The following is a 23,750-nucleotide window of genomic DNA, read 5'->3' as shown; positions in this document are numbered from 1 at the left end:
TTTCATTACATCTCGCCGGTGTTAGGCACGATATCAAATGATAGGCACATGGAAACATCAACACAATGGGTCGATATGTTGTTGGGTCTTACCGGCTGGCATGAGTCGTTTTTTGAGTCTTCATTGCGTCATTACAGGCAGCATTTCCATCGTCTGCATTCATGGCAGGAACCACATGTTGAAATTCAACGCTTGTATAGAAACAGCAAACAGATGCATTTTTATAAAAATATATGGTACTCGTACAGTTTAACCAAGACATTAAAAAATGAAAATATCAAAAAAGGTTATATTGTACGTATCTGTTTTGGACTGAAGATCTCAGAAAAAAAAATTTCATTTAATTTGATTGAATAGTTTTTATTTTACAGCAGAAAAACACGTTTTTATGAGAGCACGTTGAAGTCAGCCATTATGAAATTTGTTGAACTCGTCAAAGGGAGATAACTCCATGTAAAGCGCTGACACTCCCTCCCCATCTTTATTACTAGCTTTTCTTCCTAAAAATCGAACCTTTTGCTCGGTATCATAACAAATTGTTTTTTCGCTGTAAAATAAAAACTACTTGATGGAATTAAGTGAAATTTTTTTTTCAGAGAACTTCAAACTATAACGAGTACGTACAATATAACTTTTTTTCAATGTTTTCATTTTTTAATGTCTTGACTAAACTGTATAAGCGTCAAATATATAATTTGTTTTACATTTAACACTGGCGGAGCATATTTAAATTAAGACCTGTTGAAACCCGACGTATGCAGCCAAAAACTGCCATGGCCGCCCGTCCATACAAGATGCAAGTTCAACTGTTTTTAAAACGATACAATCGTATTTAATTCTCTCTTTCAATAAAGAAAAAGAGAAAGGGAGAGAAATAGAAATATGCATTTTAACGCAATGTTTTTTTGTTTTTTGTTTTTTTTTTTCAAATTCAGCTACCCGCATGCAAGCCTGACCTTTCTCGAATGATTTTTACACCGCCAAAATTTACATAAACAATTGTCAGTCAAACCTGGTTGATATGTTCTAACATTTTCAAAATCACAAAGCACCTGCATGACATGTTTTCACTTCACAAGTACAGAACTAGTTAGGCACAAGGTTTATTAATGTAGAAGCCCCCAGCTCCCCCAAAATGAGAACTACGTCATTGTGCCACATTTGTAGTGTAAATCAAATCTTGTCCGTAGCTAAATATTTGAAGTTTTGCTATCAAGATATTTTTATCGTGACATCATCACTAGATGAGTTGCCTCCTTGTGAGAAGAATAGACCACGCCAGTTTCCTAACCTGGTATTTTACCTCACGGTACATACAGCGCCTTGCCTTCCCAAATAGTCACCCATCTGGTACTGGCCAGGATCACTGTTGCTTAACTTCATGATTGATGCTTATTTTATTACCTCTTTGGAATTTTGGACTTTTTCAGACGAGATATAATTTATATCTGAAATCGTAAAATTATTTAGGCTTTTAATGTAGAGCTAAAGTCTGTCTTCTGTTCAAAATGAATATTTCGGGTTTGGGAGGGTTTTAGATAAAAATTGTAATTTGTATTCGATTGTTCAGACTGTTGTCCTTACAACGTTTCGGACGATCTAACCTCCGACTTTTTCAGTTGCATTTTATCTTTTACTTTGTCATGACTGATGAAACGAGAGCATGGAATAAGTAAATAAGCTCTGTTTGAAATTCTGTATAGATTTCGTTGGGTTCAATAGGACGCACTTGAAGAAGGTTAGCTGAAACATGAGATTGAAATCCAAAATGAAAACAGCCGTTCAAGTAATACAAAATATTTTAGAGACTTAATTTTTGTTTTGATCAGACTATTGTTCTCATCTTGAGTGTTATTTATGCAACGTTTTCGTTGGAAATGGCACATACGAAAAAAGAAAAAAAACATAGCAGACCGAGCATAGATATCAGTAGTATATGGGAACCTCTAATTATAAAGGAAAACACAAATTGTACAACCCCTTAAAATTTCAACAATGAAAGGGAAACAATACTGTGAAACTTTATTAAAGTTACTTCCCCTTATCAACCAAATTCTTTTCGCACATACAAAACCATGGCGGAAAAAAAACAAACAAAAAAAAACACAAACAAAAAAAAACAAGAATATGAAATCATCTACAGAGCCAGTAACTTTCCTCTTTTCTTTTCCAAGATGGCAACCAACATGCGTGACATAGGCTACATCAACCGAAACGAACAACTAACACTCAAGATGAGAACAATAGTTCGATCAAAACATAAAACAATCAGGCCTCATCCCCAAAATTCAGAACATTAATATTATATTATGTAATATACAAAAATTTGAAAAGAAAGAGATTACAAAAAAACAAAGACTAATATAAATAGAATTTATTCAATATAGTTTCTGTTGTGATTCTTTTGAAATTGAGATGGAATCGTTTTTGTGCTTTATGTTTTTTTAATTTTTGTTGGAGTTTGTACAACTTTCTCCATTGTCTGCTGCAATGTGAGGAAAGTATTCAATGTCACAATCTTCATGATTGTTCTGTGAAGATTACATGCATTTTTATCTAAAAAAAAAAAAAAATTATTTGTATTATTTTGCGACATGTCATAACATTTGATAATTTCTTTGCAAAATCCTTGATTCATGTCCATGTTTGCAAAACACAACTCTTCACCTCTTTCAGCTGAAAAAGTTTAAAAAACATTTTAATGAGGCCTAATCTCACCATCTTTTATCCTAGCAATCAACATTATCTTAATTCTTCCTGCTATGAAGGTCCTGGATATGACCTTAAACTATATCCAGTGGTCAGGCCCCAGCTTGCGGGCTTTGGGGAGTGTGGAGCCACCCTTTAATTGCCATTGCACCCAGGTCCACTCTGACCCGGAGTGGTAGTACCTGTTAGGGTCCCAACTATGGGTTAAATAGAAACGGACTTGAAAACAACAAATAAAAAATAAAAAAATTTTCTTCAAAATCTTTGGATTCGGCATTAAATAACCTGAAAAGGGTTGATATGCCGTAAAACAAAAACAACCAACCAATCCTGCTATGAATGGTAGTTTTTTCAACCTGTGAGGTGTTTTTGACTCAAAACATTCATTGGTATTGGTACAAGGTGTCTTCAATAAGTTTTCAGACGTTGCACAAATAACACTCAAGATGAGAACGTTTGATCAAAACAATCAGCCCTCATCCCCAAAATTCAGAACTGTGACATATTATGCAATATACAAAAATTTGAAAAGAGATACAAAAAAACAAAGGCAAATAAATATCAACAGAATTTATTCAAAATAATTTCTGTTGTGATTCTTTTGAAATTGAGATGAAATCGTTACACAACTAACGCTCAATATGAAAACAATAATTCAATCAAAGCATGTAATACAAATGATCAACCCTCATCTCCAAAATTCAGAACTATAATATTTGTTTATTTCAAAATATTTACGCAGCTAAAAATTGTATTTCAAAATTTAATTCATTTTTTTTTTTTTTTTTTGTTTCTAGCAATTATCTAACGAAGTGAATTCATCGCAACCCATTTCCGAACAAGTGTCTCTTTCAGCGTAAGTTATTTTCTTCCATTATGCAAATTGTATGCATTCTATCATTTCAATAAATTGTTGCTGTTAATTAAAAAAAAAAAAAAAAAAAAAAAAACTGCCGATGCCATTCTGTTTTTAAGTATACTTTTCAAATAGACATACTAATAAATGCGCCACCTAGTGTCAAATGTAAGCAAAAGGGACAGACAGTTTCCATTCAAATCAAGTCGCGAATGACTCAAGGAAATTTAGCTGAGTTGCTCAAGAATTACAGACGTAAACCTGATAACTGAATTCTTGTAAGCATTAAAAAAATATTATTTTAAAATATCTTTTTTTCTTCAGTTACCTATTAATTTTTCTTTCAGTATTGTATTAATTTATTTACCGAATTGTTTTTGGTCGCCCGACAAAAGGAGGGTGGACCTGTAAATTCACCCTTGTCCGTTCGTCTGTCCGCACTTTTCTCAATAACTACACCTTGGAATTTTTTTTTAAATTTTGCACAAACATTAAACATGATATGAGTAAAAAAAAAAAAAAAAAAAAAAAGTAACAGAACAGATTTTCCGGGGGAAACTCTGGTTGCTCCCCTAGGGGTGCCTTTCAGGTTAAAAGTAGCCCTTTACGTTCAAGTAGCAATACACCTTGTTTGGGTTGAATAAAGAGCAAAAAAAAAAAAACTTAGAGTGGAATGATAAATTTATCGCCCTAAAGAAAAACATTACATTTTTATTTTAAAACTTTTATTGAAAAAATCAATTCTGGTAACTTTATTATGTAGTAGAGTTGACATCTATTCAATGTATCCGCCTTCAGCCTCAATCACCGCCTAGATATGGATCCAGAACCGGGAGCATGCCTTTTTCACAAGTGCCAGCTGGAGCTTAGCGGATGGCGGCAATCAAGTTGGTTTTGGTGTTGTGGGAGGTCATGTTGGTGATTTTCGATGTATGACCAAAGGAAGTAGTCCAGTGCGTTCAAGTCAGGGGAAGAAAGGGCCAGTGAGACAAGGATACAAGGTTGTAGCATTCCTTCTGAAGCCAAACCTGGGTCTCTTTGGACTTGTGGGTTGGTGCCAAGTCCTCCTGCCACACCCAGGGTCTGCCAGTGGCCACCTGATTGCATCAGGGGATCACCACACTCTTCAGCACATCCAGGTACACTTTGGTGTTGACTTGCAAACCAACTTCGATGATGTGGCCCTTATTTGAAATCACACCAAAGACCATAACTGTGGCCGTAAACTTTTGTTTTCATCACCCTGGGCATGTCCCTATTATTCGTGGCAATCCAGCGGTGCATTTTTAGGGTACTGGCAATGGTCCTGTTGTCATAACTTGGATCGGTAGAGAGCATGAGATGTACAGTTGCGCATCTCTGATCTCGCTCGTTGAACATTGTGTCACTTTAAGACATGATTGAAGGCTCCTATCGCTCTTTGGATTTGAACACAACTGGCCACTAGTAGATGGTTTGCAAGAGAAAAAGAAAACCGGTTTTTATCAAACGGAAATGAAATCATTTTTCCTTGGGCAACAATTTTTATCGTTCCATCCAGTATTTGGGTTTAGAATTTTTATTTTTGTTTCTTGCTATATTTGAAAATTGGACTTTTTTTTTAATCATTGATTAATTTTTTTTTTTTTTTTTTTTTAAGATTAAATCCTGATGGTTCTTCTATTGATAATCAAGTGTGTCCGTTATGCTTAGAGACGTATAAAGAGGTAAGACATTTTCTTTTATCTGATTTCTTTTGTTTCTCTTTTGCAGGAAATTATTTGGCCATCAAGTTGATAGTAGTAGATATGGCCCGAATGAAAATTAAACTTTTTAAAAATTCAAATTTAACCTAAAAAGCCTTCCACCGGTAATACTTTATACATACTATATATTATTTATATTTTAGGCAGAGAAAAAAAAAAAAAGAGACTGGCATAATAGATCACGCACTATCAACCAAACTCTTACCCCTGTCCCATCACTGCAATATTGCATAGCACTTGTGCCCATCTATCTCTTTGAGCTCCTGGAGGGACATAGGCCATCCACAACTTTTGTAGATGCTTTTGTAGTGAGGAGTTCTTTTTTCAGGGTGAGGGTGCTGCCCCCATGCTTAACCTTCCCAGAAGGTACATACAGTGTCTAGCCTTCCCAAATGGTCACCCATCTGGTACTGGCCAGGCTCAATGTTGCTTAACTTTGGTGATCTGGCAAGAACCAGTGTATCAACCTGATTGTGCTGTACAGCACTTGTGCCCCCTTGACGTAAATACAATGTAACTCAACAGCAAAATCCCACCCCTTCACTGTAGATGCTGGAAAACCTACTCTTAATAATTTCTTTTACTAGAACTGAAAGCCTTTGTAATTCCCTCCCGGTCTCATGATTCCCTGACTGTACTGACACACAGAAGTTCAAGTTTAATGTGAACAGATATCTCGCTGCTCAACTTCCTACATAGTATAGTCATTTTTAGAGCTGAGGTACCAAGGCAAATGTATTTATTTCTTGGTATCTCCCATGCAATTGGTCCCTACACTGGATGAGAAGTGGAAAGGAAGAAATAGAAAAATACATCAAACTACTTTACACCGGAATTTTGATATGTAATTTCAACCCTGCTATCTGAGCATTCGCAAATTTGTTGTAATATAATTAATAATAGACCAATAATTTAAATATTAATATCATCTCGAAAAATAGAACAAAATCCCCTCCCCCAATATGGTCCTGTCGGTGGGGCATTAGAATACGCCGACTGCCCCCCTGCAGAGGGTAAAAGTCCCTCAATGGGGATCCTGGATATGACCTTAAACTATATCCAGTGGTGAGGCCCCAGCTTGCGGGCTTTGGGGAGTGTGGAGCCACCCTTTAATTACCATTGCTCCCAGGTCTACTCTGACCTGGAGTGGTAGTACCTGTTAGGGTTCCAACTATGGGTTAAATAGAAATGGACTTGAAAACAACAAATATATTCTGTTAAAAATTTTTTGTTCAAAATCTTTGGATTCGGCATTAAATAACTCGAAAAGGGTTGATATGCCGTAAAACAAAAACAACCGACCAACCAACCAACCAACCAATCCCTCCAAAATAAAACATCTATAATATAAATCTCAATCGTCGGTTTGTGTAAATGTATGTCTGCCAAATACTTTTGACAGACGCAACGAATCCTGATGAGATCAGTATCGTTTTGGAGCTCAACGTCTCAACTTTACCCTCAACTGGGCAGTTTTCTACAAGGAGGGGTCGGATTTGGTTTTATGTCGCTATTTTTGCAAGTCTTGGTTGGATTGACTACACTTAATTTCAATGTTCCGAACTTCTGGTCTGGCCATAGACATTGGCTAAGATGTCACATTTTTTTTAACCTTTTCTTTCTCCTTCATGTTATTTGATCCCCACTCCACTGTTCTTTAAAATGATGAACGTATATTTTTGAGATGAAGATTAATAATTATTTTTTTGTATTTGAATTGTTTGGATTATTATTTAAAAAAAAAAAAAAAAAAAAAAAAAAAAACTGAATTGGCCCGGATTTATTAAAAAAAAAAAAAAAAAGACTTGACGCTATTTGCGTTTTGAATTTCTAACGGCTATGTTCGTTGGGAAAGCAAAAGAAAAAAAAATAAATAAAAACTTTTTTACTATTCACCAATAACATCCAGTGTGAATACACCTTAAGATGGTTGGAGGTTACATCGGCCGAAACGTTGTGGAAAAAAAAACAAACAAGATGAGAATAATAGTCCAAATGATACAAAAAATAGTTGACTTAAAAATGTTTTTTTTTTTTTTAATTTATTTTTTTTGCATCTTTCTATTATTGTATGTCTTCAAGAATCAAATATCTTTTTCTTTATTTCTTTTTTTAATTCATATTTTTCCCCCTATTTTGATACAGATAAAAGCGAAAGGTCAATCTCTGGTGTCAACAACGTGCGGTCATGTATTTTGCAAAAATTGTTCCCGTCGGTGCCTTAACGGTCGTTGCCCAACTTGTCGGAAAAAACTAAATGCAAGAAGTATTCACCCTTTATACTTATGAAAAAAACTTTTTATACCCTCCCCCCCCCCTTTTTTTTTTTTTAGTTGATTTTGAAATAAAATCAGAAAAATTATTTTACAAAGTTTTTTGCTTCTCAATTGACAAAAAAAAAACACAAAAGTAACTTGCATATCTAATTGCAGTTTAATATGACAGTTATTTGAAAACTAATTTTCAGGATACGTCTATGGTTGTCGTTTTTAACTCTTTTAAAGTTTGTAATTGTGCATACTTTCCAACTGCATGTCGTGGAAGGATGTAAATAATTATAAAAAGACGTCACTAACGTCCATAAATATTTCGAAATTCCAAAAGTGTCTTCATATTTGGAAAATTCAAAATGGGTTTGATAAATATTTTTGCTAGTATGTTATGACTAGCGGGGGCCACCCAGAGTTGCCCAGTCGTCGTAAAATATAAATTTAAAAAAAAAAAAAAAACAGGACTTGGGTGCCAATCAGCTAGAAGTGAAGCTGAAAGCAAAATTTTATAAGCAAAAAAAAAAAAAAAAATGCTGGATACGAACTTACATAACTTAAGTTATGTAAACATACAAACACGTTATCGATGGGACCACGAAGACACAGATGTGATCACATGGCAAATGTAGCTTTTAAAAACAAACGAACTAACCAATTGTTTGCATATGCGTGGTTTGCAAATAGCGCCCAAACTAGGTTTTTCTCTGTTTGTTTAACCAGCACATTGATCTTTTTTGGGTCATTTAATGCTGTATATAAGATTTAAATTTTTAGATGCTTTCAGAGTCGATTTTCGTTGGGTATATTTGAGTAATGTTTTGGTATAGTTTGTTATTTGATGGTTTTTATATTTTATGGTGTATAGATTTGCTCTTTTTAGGAAGTTTAGAATGGTTTTAAGGTCTTCTTTTTTGAAGAGTTCTTTTTTGAAGAGTTCTTTTTAAGTTTGTAGCCTTGTAGTGTTGATGAATTTGTGTGAGGTTATAGCAGTCAAGTAAAGTGTTTCATCGTATAAGGTTAGTGACATGGTATTCATTTGCGTGCGGAGGGGTTCTTCACTTTTTAATCCGTGAGCACATCTAATCTATAAACTACTGACACGTTCAGCTCCAAATGAATGCAACAATCACTGTAACGCCTCCGTGCAGCTCAGCTCAGGTGCATAGGCTCGTGATTGAAATGCACCTGTAGCCGATACCTGTGGCGCCATCCGTGGTTTTGTCTAGTGGTCGAATCCGTCTCCTTCCGGTTCTGCTTCAAATCAGCTTCCAACCGTTATCTGGGCTATCGGAGAAATATATTGCATTCACAACGGCGTTCCAATCAAAGAAAAGAAAGTCAAAACTTAATTGGTTAACACAGAATTGATTATTGTCTTTGACTTTACAATATAATAGTTACACACTGCCTAGTCATGCAACTTAGGGGGCTGGCAGTTTTGTTTATTTTACCAAGTTCTTTGTTCTTCATCTACCGTCCGTCCACGGCAAGGGGTCAGCGAAAAGAGACACCAATTAGCTAAGTGTCTTGTTTTTATCAAAATAGTAATTCCTCCGTCCACCTTTTTGGAGTTATTCTTTCTTCCTTTCTGTTTCCCTGATTTCTACTCCTCCTTTCGGCTTTATCTATTCCCATTTTTAACCCTCATTGCACTGAGGTGTTCCTTATTAGGAGCTATTAGTCACTCCCAGGTTGACCATGCCTGGCGGCGACTCCTCACCCCCAATTCCCACCCCAAGCTGTCAGCTTAAGAATCTGGATTTCTTCATATCGCTCAACAGAGGGCCCAAAACAACCTTTTCGTTGTTAACGGATTTCCAACAATAAGATAACGATTATTTGTTTTTTTTCTCTCTCTGACAAAATCCCATAGACATTTCTGTTTAAACAACATCAAACCATCATCATGATTAGAATTCAGCCATGCGAATTTCTCTGAATTCGTGTCGACTAGCAAGGTCACTCGACATCGCTCGGTCCGCATCATGTCACATCACTACAACCATCTTACATGAAAAACTGATGACAAAACAGTAGACATCCATTATTTCCAATCTTGAGGAATCGTTATTAGGTAGACCAGCCATTAACATCAGAAGTAAAACACAAATCAGAGGCCCACAGTATTAATGCTGGAGTCCCTAGGGGTCCATCCTGGGCTCAACTCTCTTCCTGATCTACATCAATGATCTCCCAAAACACATACTTAAATCATTCGTTGACATCTATGCTGATGACACGACCATCTATGGCAACTAGGGTTGGATCAAATACTGACTTTTAACAATTGAAATACAAATACTTTCGTTTAGGTTACCAGAAATACAAATACTTTTATTCCTCAATCTCAAAATACAAATAAAAATACAATAACTGATTTAAACAAAAACAAATAAGTACTTTTTTTTCAAAGTAATAAACAAATCTGAAAATATGCAAAAAAAGAAAAGAAATATTTCCTTCCAAATTTGACATCTACATTACATTCTATATCATTAGAGCTCTGAAAGCTTCCCTCTCTCTCTCTCTCTCTCTCACAAACATAAATACAAAATACTATTTTCCTGGATGCCATAATACAAATACAATTACATTAAAATTGTATTTAAATACAATTGAAATACAAATACAATTGTATTTGATCCAACCCTAATGGCAACACATCAAAGGCCGTAAATGACAAAGTTCTCTCTAATTCTCTCTCCTCTGATTTTGAGCGCATGGTACAATAGGGGAAGAGGTGGCTGGTCACTTTTAATGCATCCAAAACCAAGCTTCTATCTTTACATCATCAACGCTCTGATCTCCAACTGGCATCAATGGAAATGGATGGCTCTTGTCTTGGGGAGTCTCCATGTTTTGAAAAGCTTCTGGGTTTGACCTTTACTCCTGATCTGAAATGGAACACGTACATCAAATCTGTTGCCAGGGACGCTGGGAAAATGGTGGGATCCTACCGCTCCAGAAGATATCTCACTACTAATGCAATTCTCTATCTGTATAAAAGCCAAGTACGTCCAAGAATGGAGTACTGCTGCCACATCTGGGCAGGAGCTGCTAAAAACAGCTTATCCTGCCTTGACAGAGTACAAAATAGACTTCGTGGTTTAGTGGGGGATGCCCTTTTCTCTTCCCTGCAACCTCTCTCCCACAGAACAGACGTTGCGAGCCTGTCTGTTTTATCGTTATTTCCATGGCAGGTGCTTGTCTGAGCTCCAATCCCTCGTCCCCCCACCCTCGCCAATCTTTCACGAGAAACACCCGTCTGGCTGAAACTACTGTCAATAATTTCCCCACTCTTTATCTGTGCCTAAATCCAAACGTAGATTCCATGAGCAAAGCTTCTTTCTTAGAACTGCAGGCCAGTGGAACTCTCTGCCGCTTGCCTGTTTCCCACCTGACTACAACTTGGACGTCTTCAAGTCCAACATAAACAAACTCCTGACAAACCTCCCCCTTAAGTAAGACACTATCAAAACCCCCAAAACTAATGATTACTACAATACTATCTCATTGATTACTGTACACGCAATAACCCTTATCCCTGAGTGGCCTTCGGGCCTTGATAAGTGGTGACCCCCATGTAAAAAAAAAAAAAAAAAAAAAAAAAAAAAACATATGATCCAAAAGAGAAAATTGCAGATAAAAATCACTTCTACGGACGAAAATCAAGAATACAATTAAATAACTTTCTAGACTTTATTTTAATAAAGTCTAGAAAGTTATTGAATTGTATTCTTGATTGATGCTGTAAATGCATCTAATCTTAGTTTCTGCTGCATTCCTTTCAAAATTTAACATGTAAACATCCTAAGGAGATGGATACGTTACCCGAACTTACACCTTTCTTATATTTATTCTGTATTCACACGGGGACATTTTCTTTCCCTTGCAATTCTCAGCAATGCACAAAATCTCTTTTGCGCCTTTAGATAAAAGACAATCTGCTCCCCCTCCCCACACACATTCAGTAATTTCCAAAGGATGATGATGAATATTTTCTATGACATCAATGTTCATTTTCTCAAATCATAACGATCATGTGTTTCTGAATTTTGGAGATGAGGTTTGATAATTTGGACTACTGTTCTCATCTTTGGTGTTATTTTCACTTTTTTTTCTTTTTGTGAAAATAACACTGAATAATTCAAATAATAGAACATGGACGCATGTATGCAAATACTGAACGGTGTGCAAAATGGCGTTACCATATGAAAAGGAGAGAGAGCACGTCACAGTCATAATAAATCACGTGTGGCAGGAGAATGCGGAAATAGTGTTTTTTTTTTTGTTTTTTTTTAAATGAGCTAAGTAATTACTTGTCTTTGCTATGCTATGTATTGAGTTTACATGTGTAAAATTACAATCCAAATAATAATGAAGTCATTTCAGATACTTCAATGATATATGTAGCACTTATTTATTTAGGTGTACATGAAAAGACAAAACATACAACATGTATGAGGATTGAACTCAGGACCTTCAGATTCAGACTTTTACATTTAATCCAACTTTCTTTATCGTTTCACATTTCTACCATCCTATATAAACAAGATTATCATTTTTTTTTGTATTATTTGAACTATTGTTCTCATCCTGTTTTCTTTTTTTTGTTGGTTGTTTTGACTTGTGGAAAAAAAAAAAAAAAAAAAAAAAGATGAGAATAATAGTCCAAAGAATACAAAAAATAATTATCAATTCTCATCTCAAAAATATACAAATAAGATTTACAATACAAAAACGGATAAATTTATCAAAGTTAAATTTTGAAATGGATAAGCATGAAAAGTTTATATTTATAGTTTCAGAGGATATAAGCATTAAACCAAACACTGAAATCAATTCAATGTAAAAAAAAAAAAAAAGTTTGAACGGCAGTTTAGAAAGACAAGTTTTATTAGCTTACACTTGTATTTATAACTGCATAAAATTGAAAAAGAAACTTTCAAAAAATACAAAATATTTACAAAAAAAACAAAAAAAAACCCTGAAGTTTGTGGCCGACTTATTTGCATTAAAGTGATGATGAATGATGAAGTTTTCCTAAAATTGGAACCATTCAGGCAATGAAATCCAAAGGTCTGTTGAAACCACCACGTCGATTCATATATTGTCTGGAAAAATAAGAAGACACTTTTAAGTACGTTATTTCAGCACGATCTTCATTAGAAATATTGTCGTCATTCATACAAAGCAATTCAACAAATAGCCAGGCAAAGCTTCATTCTGCATGACCAATCAGAAAGGTCACAATGCAAATGGAAAAGTCCGAGGAATGTATAAAGCAATGGTGCAAGTCCAGAATTTAACTTAATTAAAAAACAAAAATACAGAAAAATCTTGGATATATGAACGTCATGGAATGAAGATGCCATATTCCAAAAATCATAGAAATTGGAGTAGTTTCTTTTAATAAAAAATATCAAGTTTTATGATCAAGCAAAATCCAACTGTCTTGCACCATCCCTAGGTGGGGGGATCATCATCATCACGCAAGGTTTAGTCATGATTGGTCCACTAGTGTGAGCTGTAGGAGAATTGTACACACGAACACTACTACTTTATATATATATATATATATGAGAGAAAGAGAGAGAGATTACTTTGTAGTTTTCCTTTTTTTCTAATTGCCTGAAAATTATCTACACAAAAAAAAAAACGTCTTCTTGACGAGCAAATAAAAAAGAATTAAATAAGCAAAAAAAAACGTCTTATTGACAAGCAAAAAAAAAAAAAAAATTGAATAAAAAAAAAAAACGTCTTATTGACAAGCAAAAAAAAAAACGTCTTATTGACAAGCAAAAAAAAAAAACGTCTTATTGACAAGCAAAAAAAAAAAAGTCTTATTGACAAGCAAAAAAAAAAAAACGTCTTATTGACAAGCAAAAAAAAAAAACGTCTTATTGACAAGCAAAAAAAAAAAAAAAACGTCTTATTGACAAGCAAAAAAAAAAAAAAAAAAAAAAAGAATTGAATAAAAAAAAAAGTATCAACGAACCTGTACTTCCTTTTATGGACAACGTTTGCAACATAGGTTTGATTTCCAGATACATGTTTTTCCTTTAAAAAAAAAAAAAAGAAAAAAGAAAATTCCATAGAAATGTTCAATGTTTATGCATACAAAATTTTTAAATGACACTAAACCAACTGACCCGTTTGGTCAGTATTTGTTCTTTAATCATTACTAGCAGGCTGCCCAACATTACCTGGTCGTAAAATACACTTAAATGATATTTTAATTCATTCAGATTTATTATTATAGAGCTAATCCAGTATTGATTATTATATTGTACCCAATATAGTACAGTATCCACCCACCCCGGTCATAAAATACGCTTAAATATATTTTAATTCACAAAGATTCTGTATTTATTATTGCAGAATCTATTGAATACTAGCATGAGTACCTGGCATTGCCCGGGTATGGAGAGATGGCACAGTAAGAGTATTGAGCAACCAACCCCCTTAAAAAAATAAAATAAATTAGCCGCAGTATCCAGGCTCAAACTTGTAACACAAGAGAGGAAATTGAAACCAAAGCATTTAGCGCTCCAGCCTTAGTTGCTACCGTTTGAGCTAACAATGGATAAGAAAGATTTAAAATTAAGCAACTTCAAGCTATGAATGTATACTTGTGCAGGAGCTGTAATAATAAGTTTTATCGACTTACTATTACTAAGGTCAACTGTTTATTTTTTTTTTTTTAATTTTGACTCAGTAGCTATTTTTACCGGCTAAAAACCAAATTAAAATTGTTCCACCAGTCCAAATCCCCTGTATATATCACGTTTGTAGACCAAAAGTTTAGAGGAGTTGGATAGAGACAGTTACACATTGTAAGAAAATTTTCAGTCATAATACAAGCCCTAACTGCCATTGTATCGATTTGATTGGTCGAATCTAACCAGACATGTCACGTGCCTTTGGTGCCAATTTCTATTTTCTTTTAAGATTTTTCAGTTCGTTTCAGACCAGCGAAGAAGGAAGGACTCATTTTTATTATGTCTTCTGAGAACGAGACTTTAGCGCAAACATTAGTATCTTCTATGCTTCAGATCTCAGTCGTGGATGAAGTATAGAAGTAAAAACCTACGAATTAGGCTTACTTAAAAGACAGGATGTCTACAACCGCATTACGGACTTTTCTTATTGTGAACTTTCCAGATTTGGTATGCATCCTGTTTGTGTTGTTACCAAATTTTTTAGGGCCATGAAGTCCAATGGAACACGGCTAATTTTATCCTTTACTGCAACAGACTACGACAGCATATAGAATGCAAAAGAACTCAAACTACTGCCTCATAAAAGCAAACTACCAGCTCCAAGATGGGCGCACTATTTTGCAATAATATCTTGTGTACCAATAAAGTTGGCCTTGAATTTTACAGGTAGAGTTTGTTGTTTTGTGATTCTCATTTCTTGCCTTCAACAGAGAGCATCGAACATGTTAGATAAAATTCCCATCTTGACATAAAATAATTTCTATCAACATGCACATATGCTAGAACTGTTTTATCCTAAATGCTATGCAATTATGCACAATGTAGAAACTATGCACAAAATAGTAAAATGATAATAAACATCCAATAAGAAACCATAACAAAATGAATAATTAATGAACATTCGTTTTTCAAATTAAACTTCATGAAGTCGCTCGCATATTTATGACTGAGCATATTAAGTTTTTTTAATAATTTTAAATAGAAAAAGTAAGCTTTTAATATCAACGTCAGTGTGACAAAAAAAAAAACCTCACCTTTATAGATTAATAGGTCATTTTACCAATCCATAGGTCTTCCAAAAAGATTTTATTTGCATTTAAATATAAACATCTTAATTTGTTTTAAAATTTATTCAATAAAAAAAGATAAAATATACAAACGTTTAAAATAAAAGAAATATAAAATGAAAATTAATAAGATTACTTAGAATTATTGTGCTTATATTCAAATTAAGCAATTTCAACATTAAATAAGATATAAAAACGTTTATATATATACATATACACACATATACTAGCAGATGTACTTGGCGTTTCTTGGTATTACACGTAATGTTAAATTTCTGTAAAAAAAAAATGGAAAGAAACTGAGACGTGCATGTGAGTATTATGTTTTTTTCTAAACCGTTCACTTCTTTAAGAAAAAAAGAAATACTCAAGCTGAGATCAAAGCCTAAAGACAGCAAGTCAAGTACGATAACCATTAGGTCAGCTTGCTACGTAAGCGTTTTCAAACCTACTTATTCTTAATATAAGGAAGCTGTCGTGTTAATGATGAGCACATGGGTATTCATGAAACAGTTGACAAACGGATAAAATCCGATAATACCCCACCAAACCAATTTTTCAATTTTGACCCCTTAGTAGTGCTTTCATCCGGATGAAAACAGATTAAAAAGTTTTTGACGTCTAAAAACCCTATATACAAATTTCAAGCCTGTAGATCACAAATTTGTTGAGTATATATTATATATATATAGGTTGAGAGTTGTAGTCACACACATTCTTACTATATATATATATATATATATATAGACTTTAACTGCACTGATGAAGACTGAAGGACCGGTCCAAAATTATGTACATGTAAAAAAGAGTTTTAAAAAATTTTTTTCATGTTATTTTGTATTCCTGCACGTCACCAATAGAAAGCGAATAAAGAAAAGTTATAAGCTTTTATACTTTTCATATTCTTTTTTTTTTTTTTTTTTATACATTTTCATGTATATATCGACTGGTGTTAATCGTGACACTCTGCACTGAAGATTCCCGAAAGGATGAAACACTAGTGTCTGTAGGTATTTAATTATTATAGTAAAAAATAATTATGATAGCCCCTTTAAGAAATGAATTTCTTATCGTTGAGCACTTTCAGTTGAATTAAAGTCAGTCATTTTAGCTCCTATGCATAGATCATCGTATAACGATTAGATCACTGTCTGACTGACGTAAAGAACATTTAAAATTAAAATGTTAAAATTCAATGTTATTTCACGCAGTTAATGGTAGCCAAATGGATATGGTCTTTGCTAATCGAGCCAGAGATGTCTCATGTTGCCGAGTTCGAATCGTTCGACTGGTGTTAATCGTGACATCCTGCACTGAAGATTCCTGAAAGGATGAAACACTAGTGTCTGTAGGTATTTAATTATTATAGTAAAAAAAAATTATATATATATATATATAGGGTGGTTCATAAGTTGCGCACCAAAGGATTTTAAATAATTCTGATAGTAATAAACGTTATTTATTAAAACCAAACTTAACCAATACACTGAGAAAGCACGTTGAACACACTGATACAATCATAAAAGAAGATGTATCTCATACCCAAAGAAAAGAAAATATATTATGCCCCGCAGATTTGACAGTTTCACATCACTTAATTCTTTGGTGCGTGATTTGTGGGCCACCCTGTATATCTATATATCTATAAAAGTGAACGTGTCTGTCTGTCTGTGTGTCTGTCTGTCTGTGTACATTTCCCTATGCAATAACTCTGTCAATTTTTAGTCTATAGACTCGAAATTTGAAATACCGGGTACTGAGATTTGGGAAAAATTGATGTGACGGGTGTCAGCCAGAAATTTGGCTGTTAAGGGGTCAAATTTCAACGATTTGACCTTTAAGAACTCTACCAAACTCCTCCGACAATTTTGGGTCTAGACACTTCAAATTTTAGATATAGGTTCCTTGAACCTGGATCTAACTTAATAAAGTGATTTGAGCCCGAAACTATAAATTTTAAGGGGTCAAAATAGGGGTCAAAGTTTTAAAAAATTAACCATTTTTTTTGTTTTTTTGCACAGCATACACCTCCAAACACCCGAGCAACGCCGGGCACCCCTGCTAGTATATATATATATATATATATATATATATATATATATATATACATACATATATATATATATACATACATACACACACACACACACACACAATTTTAAAACTTGCTTTTCTCTGTGCACATAACTAGAATAAATTACTCTTCGGAACATGTTCAAAATTAAATTTTTAAATCAATATACTAAAATCTTGCGGATCTTGCTATTTTTATGTTCCTGTGTACAATGGGTGACATATGAACGGTCACGGGTCATCTTTTAGACAAATGTCTTGACTCTTGAAGGTCTAGCCTATCTATCTAGAAAAGTGAGAATATGTGCGAGAGGAAGCTTCTCAACCAATATACTTAACAAATTTTTCATCTACAGACTTGAAATTTTGTATATAGGATATTCAGACACATGAAAAACTTTAATTCGTTTTCATCTGGAAAAGGAACTGCTAAGGGGTCAAAATTAAAAATTTAGTATGTGGGAATGATCAGATTTTTGTCAGTTTGCTAACTTTCACGAATGCGCATGTGTAATTAGTTCACATTACAGATTACTTATGCTTAAGAATAAATAGTTTGAAAACACCTTTTAAAAATAGTGTCAAGCTTGCCTAATGGTTATTGTACATAACTCACAGTTTTTAAGTTTGGATTTTCATCTCAGCTTGAGTATTTTTTTACAAGAAATGAACGGCTTAGAAAAAAAACTATACTTGCATGCACATGTCTCAGTTTTTGCATTAATTAAAATATAATATTTATGCATATTTTAGGACCAGGCAACGTCGGACAGCCTGATAGTATAGCTATAAAAGTGAGAATGTGTGTATGTAGGTGAGGACACTTCTCAACCTATATACTCAACAAGTTTTTGATCTACAGACTTGAAATTTGGTATGTAGCGTATTCAAACAGGTGGAAAACTTTTTAATCAGTTTGCATCTGGAAAAAAAGGTTGCTAAGGGGTTAAAATTAAAAAATTGGTACTTGGGTGTCATCGGATTTTATTTGTTTGTCAACTGTTTCATGATTGCACATGCGCGAATCGTTCACATTATGTTAATAATAAGTAGGTTTGAAAAGACTTTTTGTTAAGTGTTGCGTTATGTTGAACAAAGATGGCGGCAGTAAATCAAATCGGCAAAGAATCAATGCAGTCACAATCTCGAGTGTTATGTAATTCTTAATAACAAAGATGGCGGCGAAGAATCAATGTAGTCGTTTCAAGGCAGAGGTTGACAGCGAATTGAATTTAATCCAAAATTCGATATTTTTATAATAAAGTTGGAAGCTTCTCATTGGTTGATTGTCCTAATCATAATTTATAATAAGATCGTCGAAATCATTGGGGTCATATGCTCATTATTAATCAAAAGCATTTTAATGTGTAAGTGCCACAAACTCTGCCTCACAAGTAGAAAGGGCAACAATTTGTTGTTTTTTAGTTTTCCAGGAGATCATAGGTCCCATCTTTGACAGTCTAAAACAGTATCTCGTTATACTTTTTCGATCCTCAGAGTTATCTGAATCTGAAAATCCTTCTAAATTTAGAAGATATGTCGACTTTTTAAATACTAAAGATTGTTCCTTGGTTCCTTTCAGATAACAAAGGACTTGTTTTGCACGAGTTAAGTCCTTAATTGTCGGTTTTGATAAGTTTGGAGATAGCTTTGTTACAGTGTAACATATATCAGGCCTAGTGGTAGTCATCAAATAAATTAGACTGCCAATAATTTTTCTGTGTAATCGATTGTCTATCAATTTAGTTTCGGTCTTTATAATTCTTATTAATATCAATCTCAATGGGAGTTACACATGGTTTGCAATCTCGCATTCCAAACTTCAGCAGGAGTTTTTCAATGTACTGTGATTCGTTCATTCTCGTAGTTTCATTTTCACAGGTAAACTCTATACCAATGAACCATGACAATTGTCCAAGATCATCCATTTTAAATTTTTTATTCAAAAGATGCTAAAAATAAATTAAAAGTGTTGTCACAATTTGAGTCGAGTAATATATCGTAAACTCAAAAAAATCAAAATAAACAATTTATTACCTTTATTTTTGGTATACATGCATGCGTCTATGGGACACTGCCTGAATTCTTGTTCTATTAAATAATTATGGAGTCTTAAATTCCAATTGTGAGCACTTTGTTTTAGACCGTACAGATTCCTTGGATGATAACGTGTGCTATAGCGCCACAGTCTTCAAGAAGATTTTTACCGTTTGTGGTATTGCCAAAGCTACACGTAACTAGAAATGTATATTCATGAAAGTTCAACATTTTTGATGGAGTCCACGTTTAAGCTTTTATACTGACATTGGAAACTTTTGTGATTGGGTCGTCCACAATTATAGCAGATAATTTTTTTTTTTTTCTTGGGAAAATTACTTTTGGGGAAAACACTGTGGTGAGACGTGTAATTTGATTATGTCAGTTTTTGAGAAGCATTTTTGAACTTCATGATATTGCTAGTTATTATTGTCCATGAGCATCCTGGTTGAAGCTTTTTTAACACTATAATTGGGATGCCATCAGGGCCAGTTGCTTTACCGGAATCTAGGTTCTTTATTAGCTTGGCGACCTCATGCACGGATATTTGTATGTTACCTAGCTTGTTCTGTGTTATAGGAGGAAATATGGGGAGTTGATGGCCTTCGTCGCATAGGGTAGAATTAGCTGCAAAGTTCTTTGCAAATAGTTTGGCCTTGTCTGACGCTGACGAGATGACCTCTGGTCCATTGATAATGGTTGGGATAGAACGCACACTTCTGTTCAGGATCCTATTTGTTATTTGCCAAAACTGGTGGGATCCAAGCCGCTGATCAGCTACCTTGGATTTAACAGACTGGGCATATAGCTCTCTTGCATTTTTTATTACTCTTTTACAGTGGTTGCTGGCAGACCTGAAAGCAGCTTTAGTCTCAGTGCATCTATTACGTTGGTAGCTATGGAAAAAGTGATTTCTGTGCGCGATAGCAGCAGCACATTCTGGGGAGAACCATGGCTGGCTGTTAGGTTTTTGTTGGAATTTTTTAGATGGTATGAATTGGTCTATGCCTACAATTAACCATTCGGTCAGATCTGATACTATAGAGGACACATCCTTTTTAAACATTCGTAACGACGCAATACCACTTTAAATTCACTGAAAGTTATGGGCTTGTATTTTTTGCGTTATAACATTTGTAAATGGTTTAAAATCGGCTGGAAGTCCCTTGAGCATCATTGATATTAACAGGCTATCGCTTATTATTTCACCCGAGAGTTTTAAGGCATTTGCTCTTGTTTCTGCCCTTATAACATTATGAGTCTAATATAGTCTTCATTACGTTTTAGAGACGTTACTTCTGTATATAGAGATATAATTTTCGGTTTCCCTTTTGATAAATAGTGTTCTCTTAATATGTTTAATGCTTTACATCCATCATCCAAGGCATCTCTTATAATCAGAGACAGACTTCTATCGTCTAAGCATTAAATCAGTTCTGCAAAACAGTCACATTCTTTTCAATAAACTCACGGTCGTTAGGATTCTCTACCTGAGAATTCTTTCTTCAAACTCCTCGGCCTAACATTTGCGAGCAATATGAACTGAAACAAATATAGAGGACATTGCAAAGGCTGCTGCAAAGAAGGTGGGTTCCCTCTATCATATTAGAAGACTACTCACACCTGAAACTATCCTGAACCTCTACAAGGCCACCATTCGCCCATGCATGGAGTATTGTCACCACATCTGGTTTGGTGCATCTCCCACAAGCCTCTCCCTCTCGGCTAGGGTCCAAAGAAGAGTTTTCAATCTAATAGGTCTCACTTTGTCAACTAAGCTCCAACCCCTGTCCCATCACTGCAATGTTGCATCTCTGTGCCTGTTTTACAAATATTTTAACGGAATATGCTCTGATGAACTCGTTAGATTTATTCTCCATCGACCAACATATCCTTGACAAACACACTTAGCAAAACAAAATCTCACCCCTTCACTGTTGAGGTCCCTAAATGCCAGAAAGCTTTCTACTCTAATAGTTTCTTCCCTCGAACAGCTAGACTTTTGAAATTCTCTTCCTGCTACTTGTTTCTCTGATTGTACTGATATGCAGAAGTTTAAATGTAACGTAAACCAACATCTTATTAATCTTTCCTAGGCATGGTCCCAAATAGTAGCCTCTTAAGTCCTAGTGGCAATATACTTTGTTAGGGGTGAACGGGAGTAAAAAAAAAAAAAAAAAAAAAAAAAAAAAAAAATTCCAATATTGTCATACCCGGCAATGTTCTTGACAAATTTTACGTATATTACTGTCGACCTATCACTACCACTTATAGCTCCGGTGGTTGTATCAAGCTTATATATCTGTTTAGTAGTGTCTCTCTTAACCATTGTTCTAAGATTATCATTTTTCTCTGGATGACTTGCGACTAGGTTAGGTATCTCATTTGAAACAGGGTTAATCTTTTTGAAAAGCATAGAAAAAAAAAATTGAATTGAATAAAAATAAATAAAAAAACAAACCTTTGTGGAGTCAAATGAAAGAAATCCCATAACTTGATACATTTCTTTTTCTTCTTCTGTTTTGTCGACCAACTGTGCAGCTAAAAAGATAAAAAAAAATATTAGCAAATTATTATTATAGCCGAGCTAAGAATTTGCTGGTTTTGGCAGTAAAAGAAACAACCCTTTTTGATGGTTAGTCATAAATTGCAAAAAACAAAGTGTTTGTGTCAGTCAAAACCTGTGAATATAGGAAAAAATAATTTAAAAAAAAAAACAAAAAAACTGGGTATAGAAGGTCCAGAGTGCATGAATTTACTCGATGGTAAATCCAAGAAGCGAAAAAATTTTTTTTTAAAAACAAATAGTCAGAAGTCCAATGTCAGCTGAAACGCGCGAGTTGTAAGAAACAATCCGATTGAAAAAGAAATTCAATGTAGCTTAAAGGAATATAAAAATCTGCTTGTAGTTGCCAAGAATGCCCAAAAATTGCATTCAGGCACTTAAATTTTTTTTTTTTTTTTTTTTTTTTTTTTTACATAGGCATCACCACTTATCAAGGCCAAGAAGCCACTCGAGGATAAGGGTTAAAGAGTGTACAGTAGAAATTGGACAATATAGTAACCATTAGTAATGGAGACTCTGTAAATTTGTTAACTTATATGGAACGGCTCATCAAAAAAAATGTAACCAACTCATCTTCTTCCATACATATATATATATATATATATATATATATATATATATATATTAGTGCTAGGAAAGAAAAAAAAAAAAAAAAAATAGAACTCCCTGAAGCATCAGAATCGGTATCAGAAAAATGTGTCTATTTTACAATGCCAAAAATGATTTTTTTTTTTTTTTACAAGGGAATCACCACTTATCAAGGCCCTGAGGCCACTCGAGGATAAGGGTTAAAGAGTGTACAGTGGTCAAAAGGACAATATTGTAATCGTTAGAAGTATAAATTTGGTAAATTGGATTACTTAAGGGGGAACGGCTCATCAAGAACTTATTTACATTGGACTTGAAGATGGCCGTATTGTAAGCTGGAAAGCAGGGAAACTAAAGAGAGTTCCACAGGCATGCAGTTCTAAGAAAGAAGCTTTGTTCATGGAATCTACGTTTAGGTTTAGGTACAGAAAAAGAGTGGGGGAAATTATTGATAGTGTTTTCGGCCAGACTAGTATTTCTAGTGAATGTTTGGCAAGAGGGGGGCATAGATTGGAGCTCAAACAAGCACTTGCCATGAAAATAACGATAAAACAGAGACAGGCTCGCAACGTCTCATGGGAAAGAGGTTGCAGGGAAGAGAAAAGGGCATCTCCTACTATGCTAGGCTACGAAGTTTCTTCTTATTCAGAGTTGTGTTTTCTGTGATAGAAGCGTTGTTTAAATTTGAAAATAAAATGTGTAAAATACGTTTATAAACAAAATTACAACACAATATTATGAAAAAAAAAAAAAATTTATTTGTTTAAAATTAATATTTCGGCGATAGATGCCATCCTCAGAGTTTTATACATTTTTTTCTTTTGTTTTTCTTTTCCTCGCAATGATGTTAAACTGAAGACAAAAAAAAAAGTTATTAGAGTTCGTATATTGTTCGTCTGCGGTGTTATTTTATAACCCTGGAAGAATATACTTGCCGCACGTGATATAAAAGTCAGAGTTGCATTTTCTGTGTACCAACATATTAATTTTAAACATATAAATATTTGTTTATTTTCATGAAATTTGGCTTTTAAACGTATTTTATATGCATTTTTTTTTTTTTAATTTCTTATTTTTATTTCTTTGTTTTTATTTAAAACTTAATTTTCCACGGCTC

The 23,750-nt window shown here is 34.1% G+C and overlaps 2 protein-coding genes across 5 annotated transcripts in view; one reads left to right on the top strand and one right to left on the bottom strand.

Annotated features, from left to right (window-relative positions):
* The window catches only part of LOC145283920 (uncharacterized), a 44,792-nt gene extending 37,120 nt beyond the window's left edge, over positions 1-7,672 (top strand). For both annotated transcript variants that reach the window (XM_080133021.1, XM_080133022.1), the window contains exons 8-10: positions 3,507-3,565; positions 5,205-5,271; positions 7,456-7,672. In XM_080133021.1, coding sequence (XP_079989147.1) covers positions 3,507-3,565; positions 5,205-5,271; positions 7,456-7,599 — 270 coding nt within the window. In that variant the 3' untranslated portion in view covers positions 7,600-7,672. The remainder of the gene's footprint in view (positions 1-3,506; positions 3,566-5,204; positions 5,272-7,455) is intronic.
* A 4,786-nt stretch (positions 7,673-12,458) lies between these two features.
* Positions 12,459-23,750, bottom strand: part of LOC145283953 (uncharacterized) — a 39,941-nt gene continuing 28,649 nt past the window's right edge. For all 3 annotated transcript variants that reach the window (XM_080133049.1, XM_080133050.1, XM_080133051.1), the window contains 3 exons: positions 21,941-22,020; positions 13,579-13,640; positions 12,459-12,694 (listed from right to left, as the gene is read on the bottom strand). In XM_080133049.1, the coding sequence (XP_079989175.1) occupies positions 12,640-12,694; positions 13,579-13,640; positions 21,941-22,020 (197 nt within the window). In that variant the 3' untranslated portion in view covers positions 12,459-12,639. The remainder of the gene's footprint in view (positions 12,695-13,578; positions 13,641-21,940; positions 22,021-23,750) is intronic.

The sequence above is a fragment of the Euprymna scolopes genome, chromosome 8 (assembly GCF_053919585.1).
Source record: "Euprymna scolopes isolate OS-2025 chromosome 8, ASM5391958v1, whole genome shotgun sequence".
Lineage (NCBI taxonomy): Eukaryota > Metazoa > Mollusca > Cephalopoda > Sepiida > Sepiolidae > Euprymna > Euprymna scolopes.
Note: the sequence above shows the minus strand (reverse complement) of the source record. Positions and strands in the feature narration are given on the sequence as shown.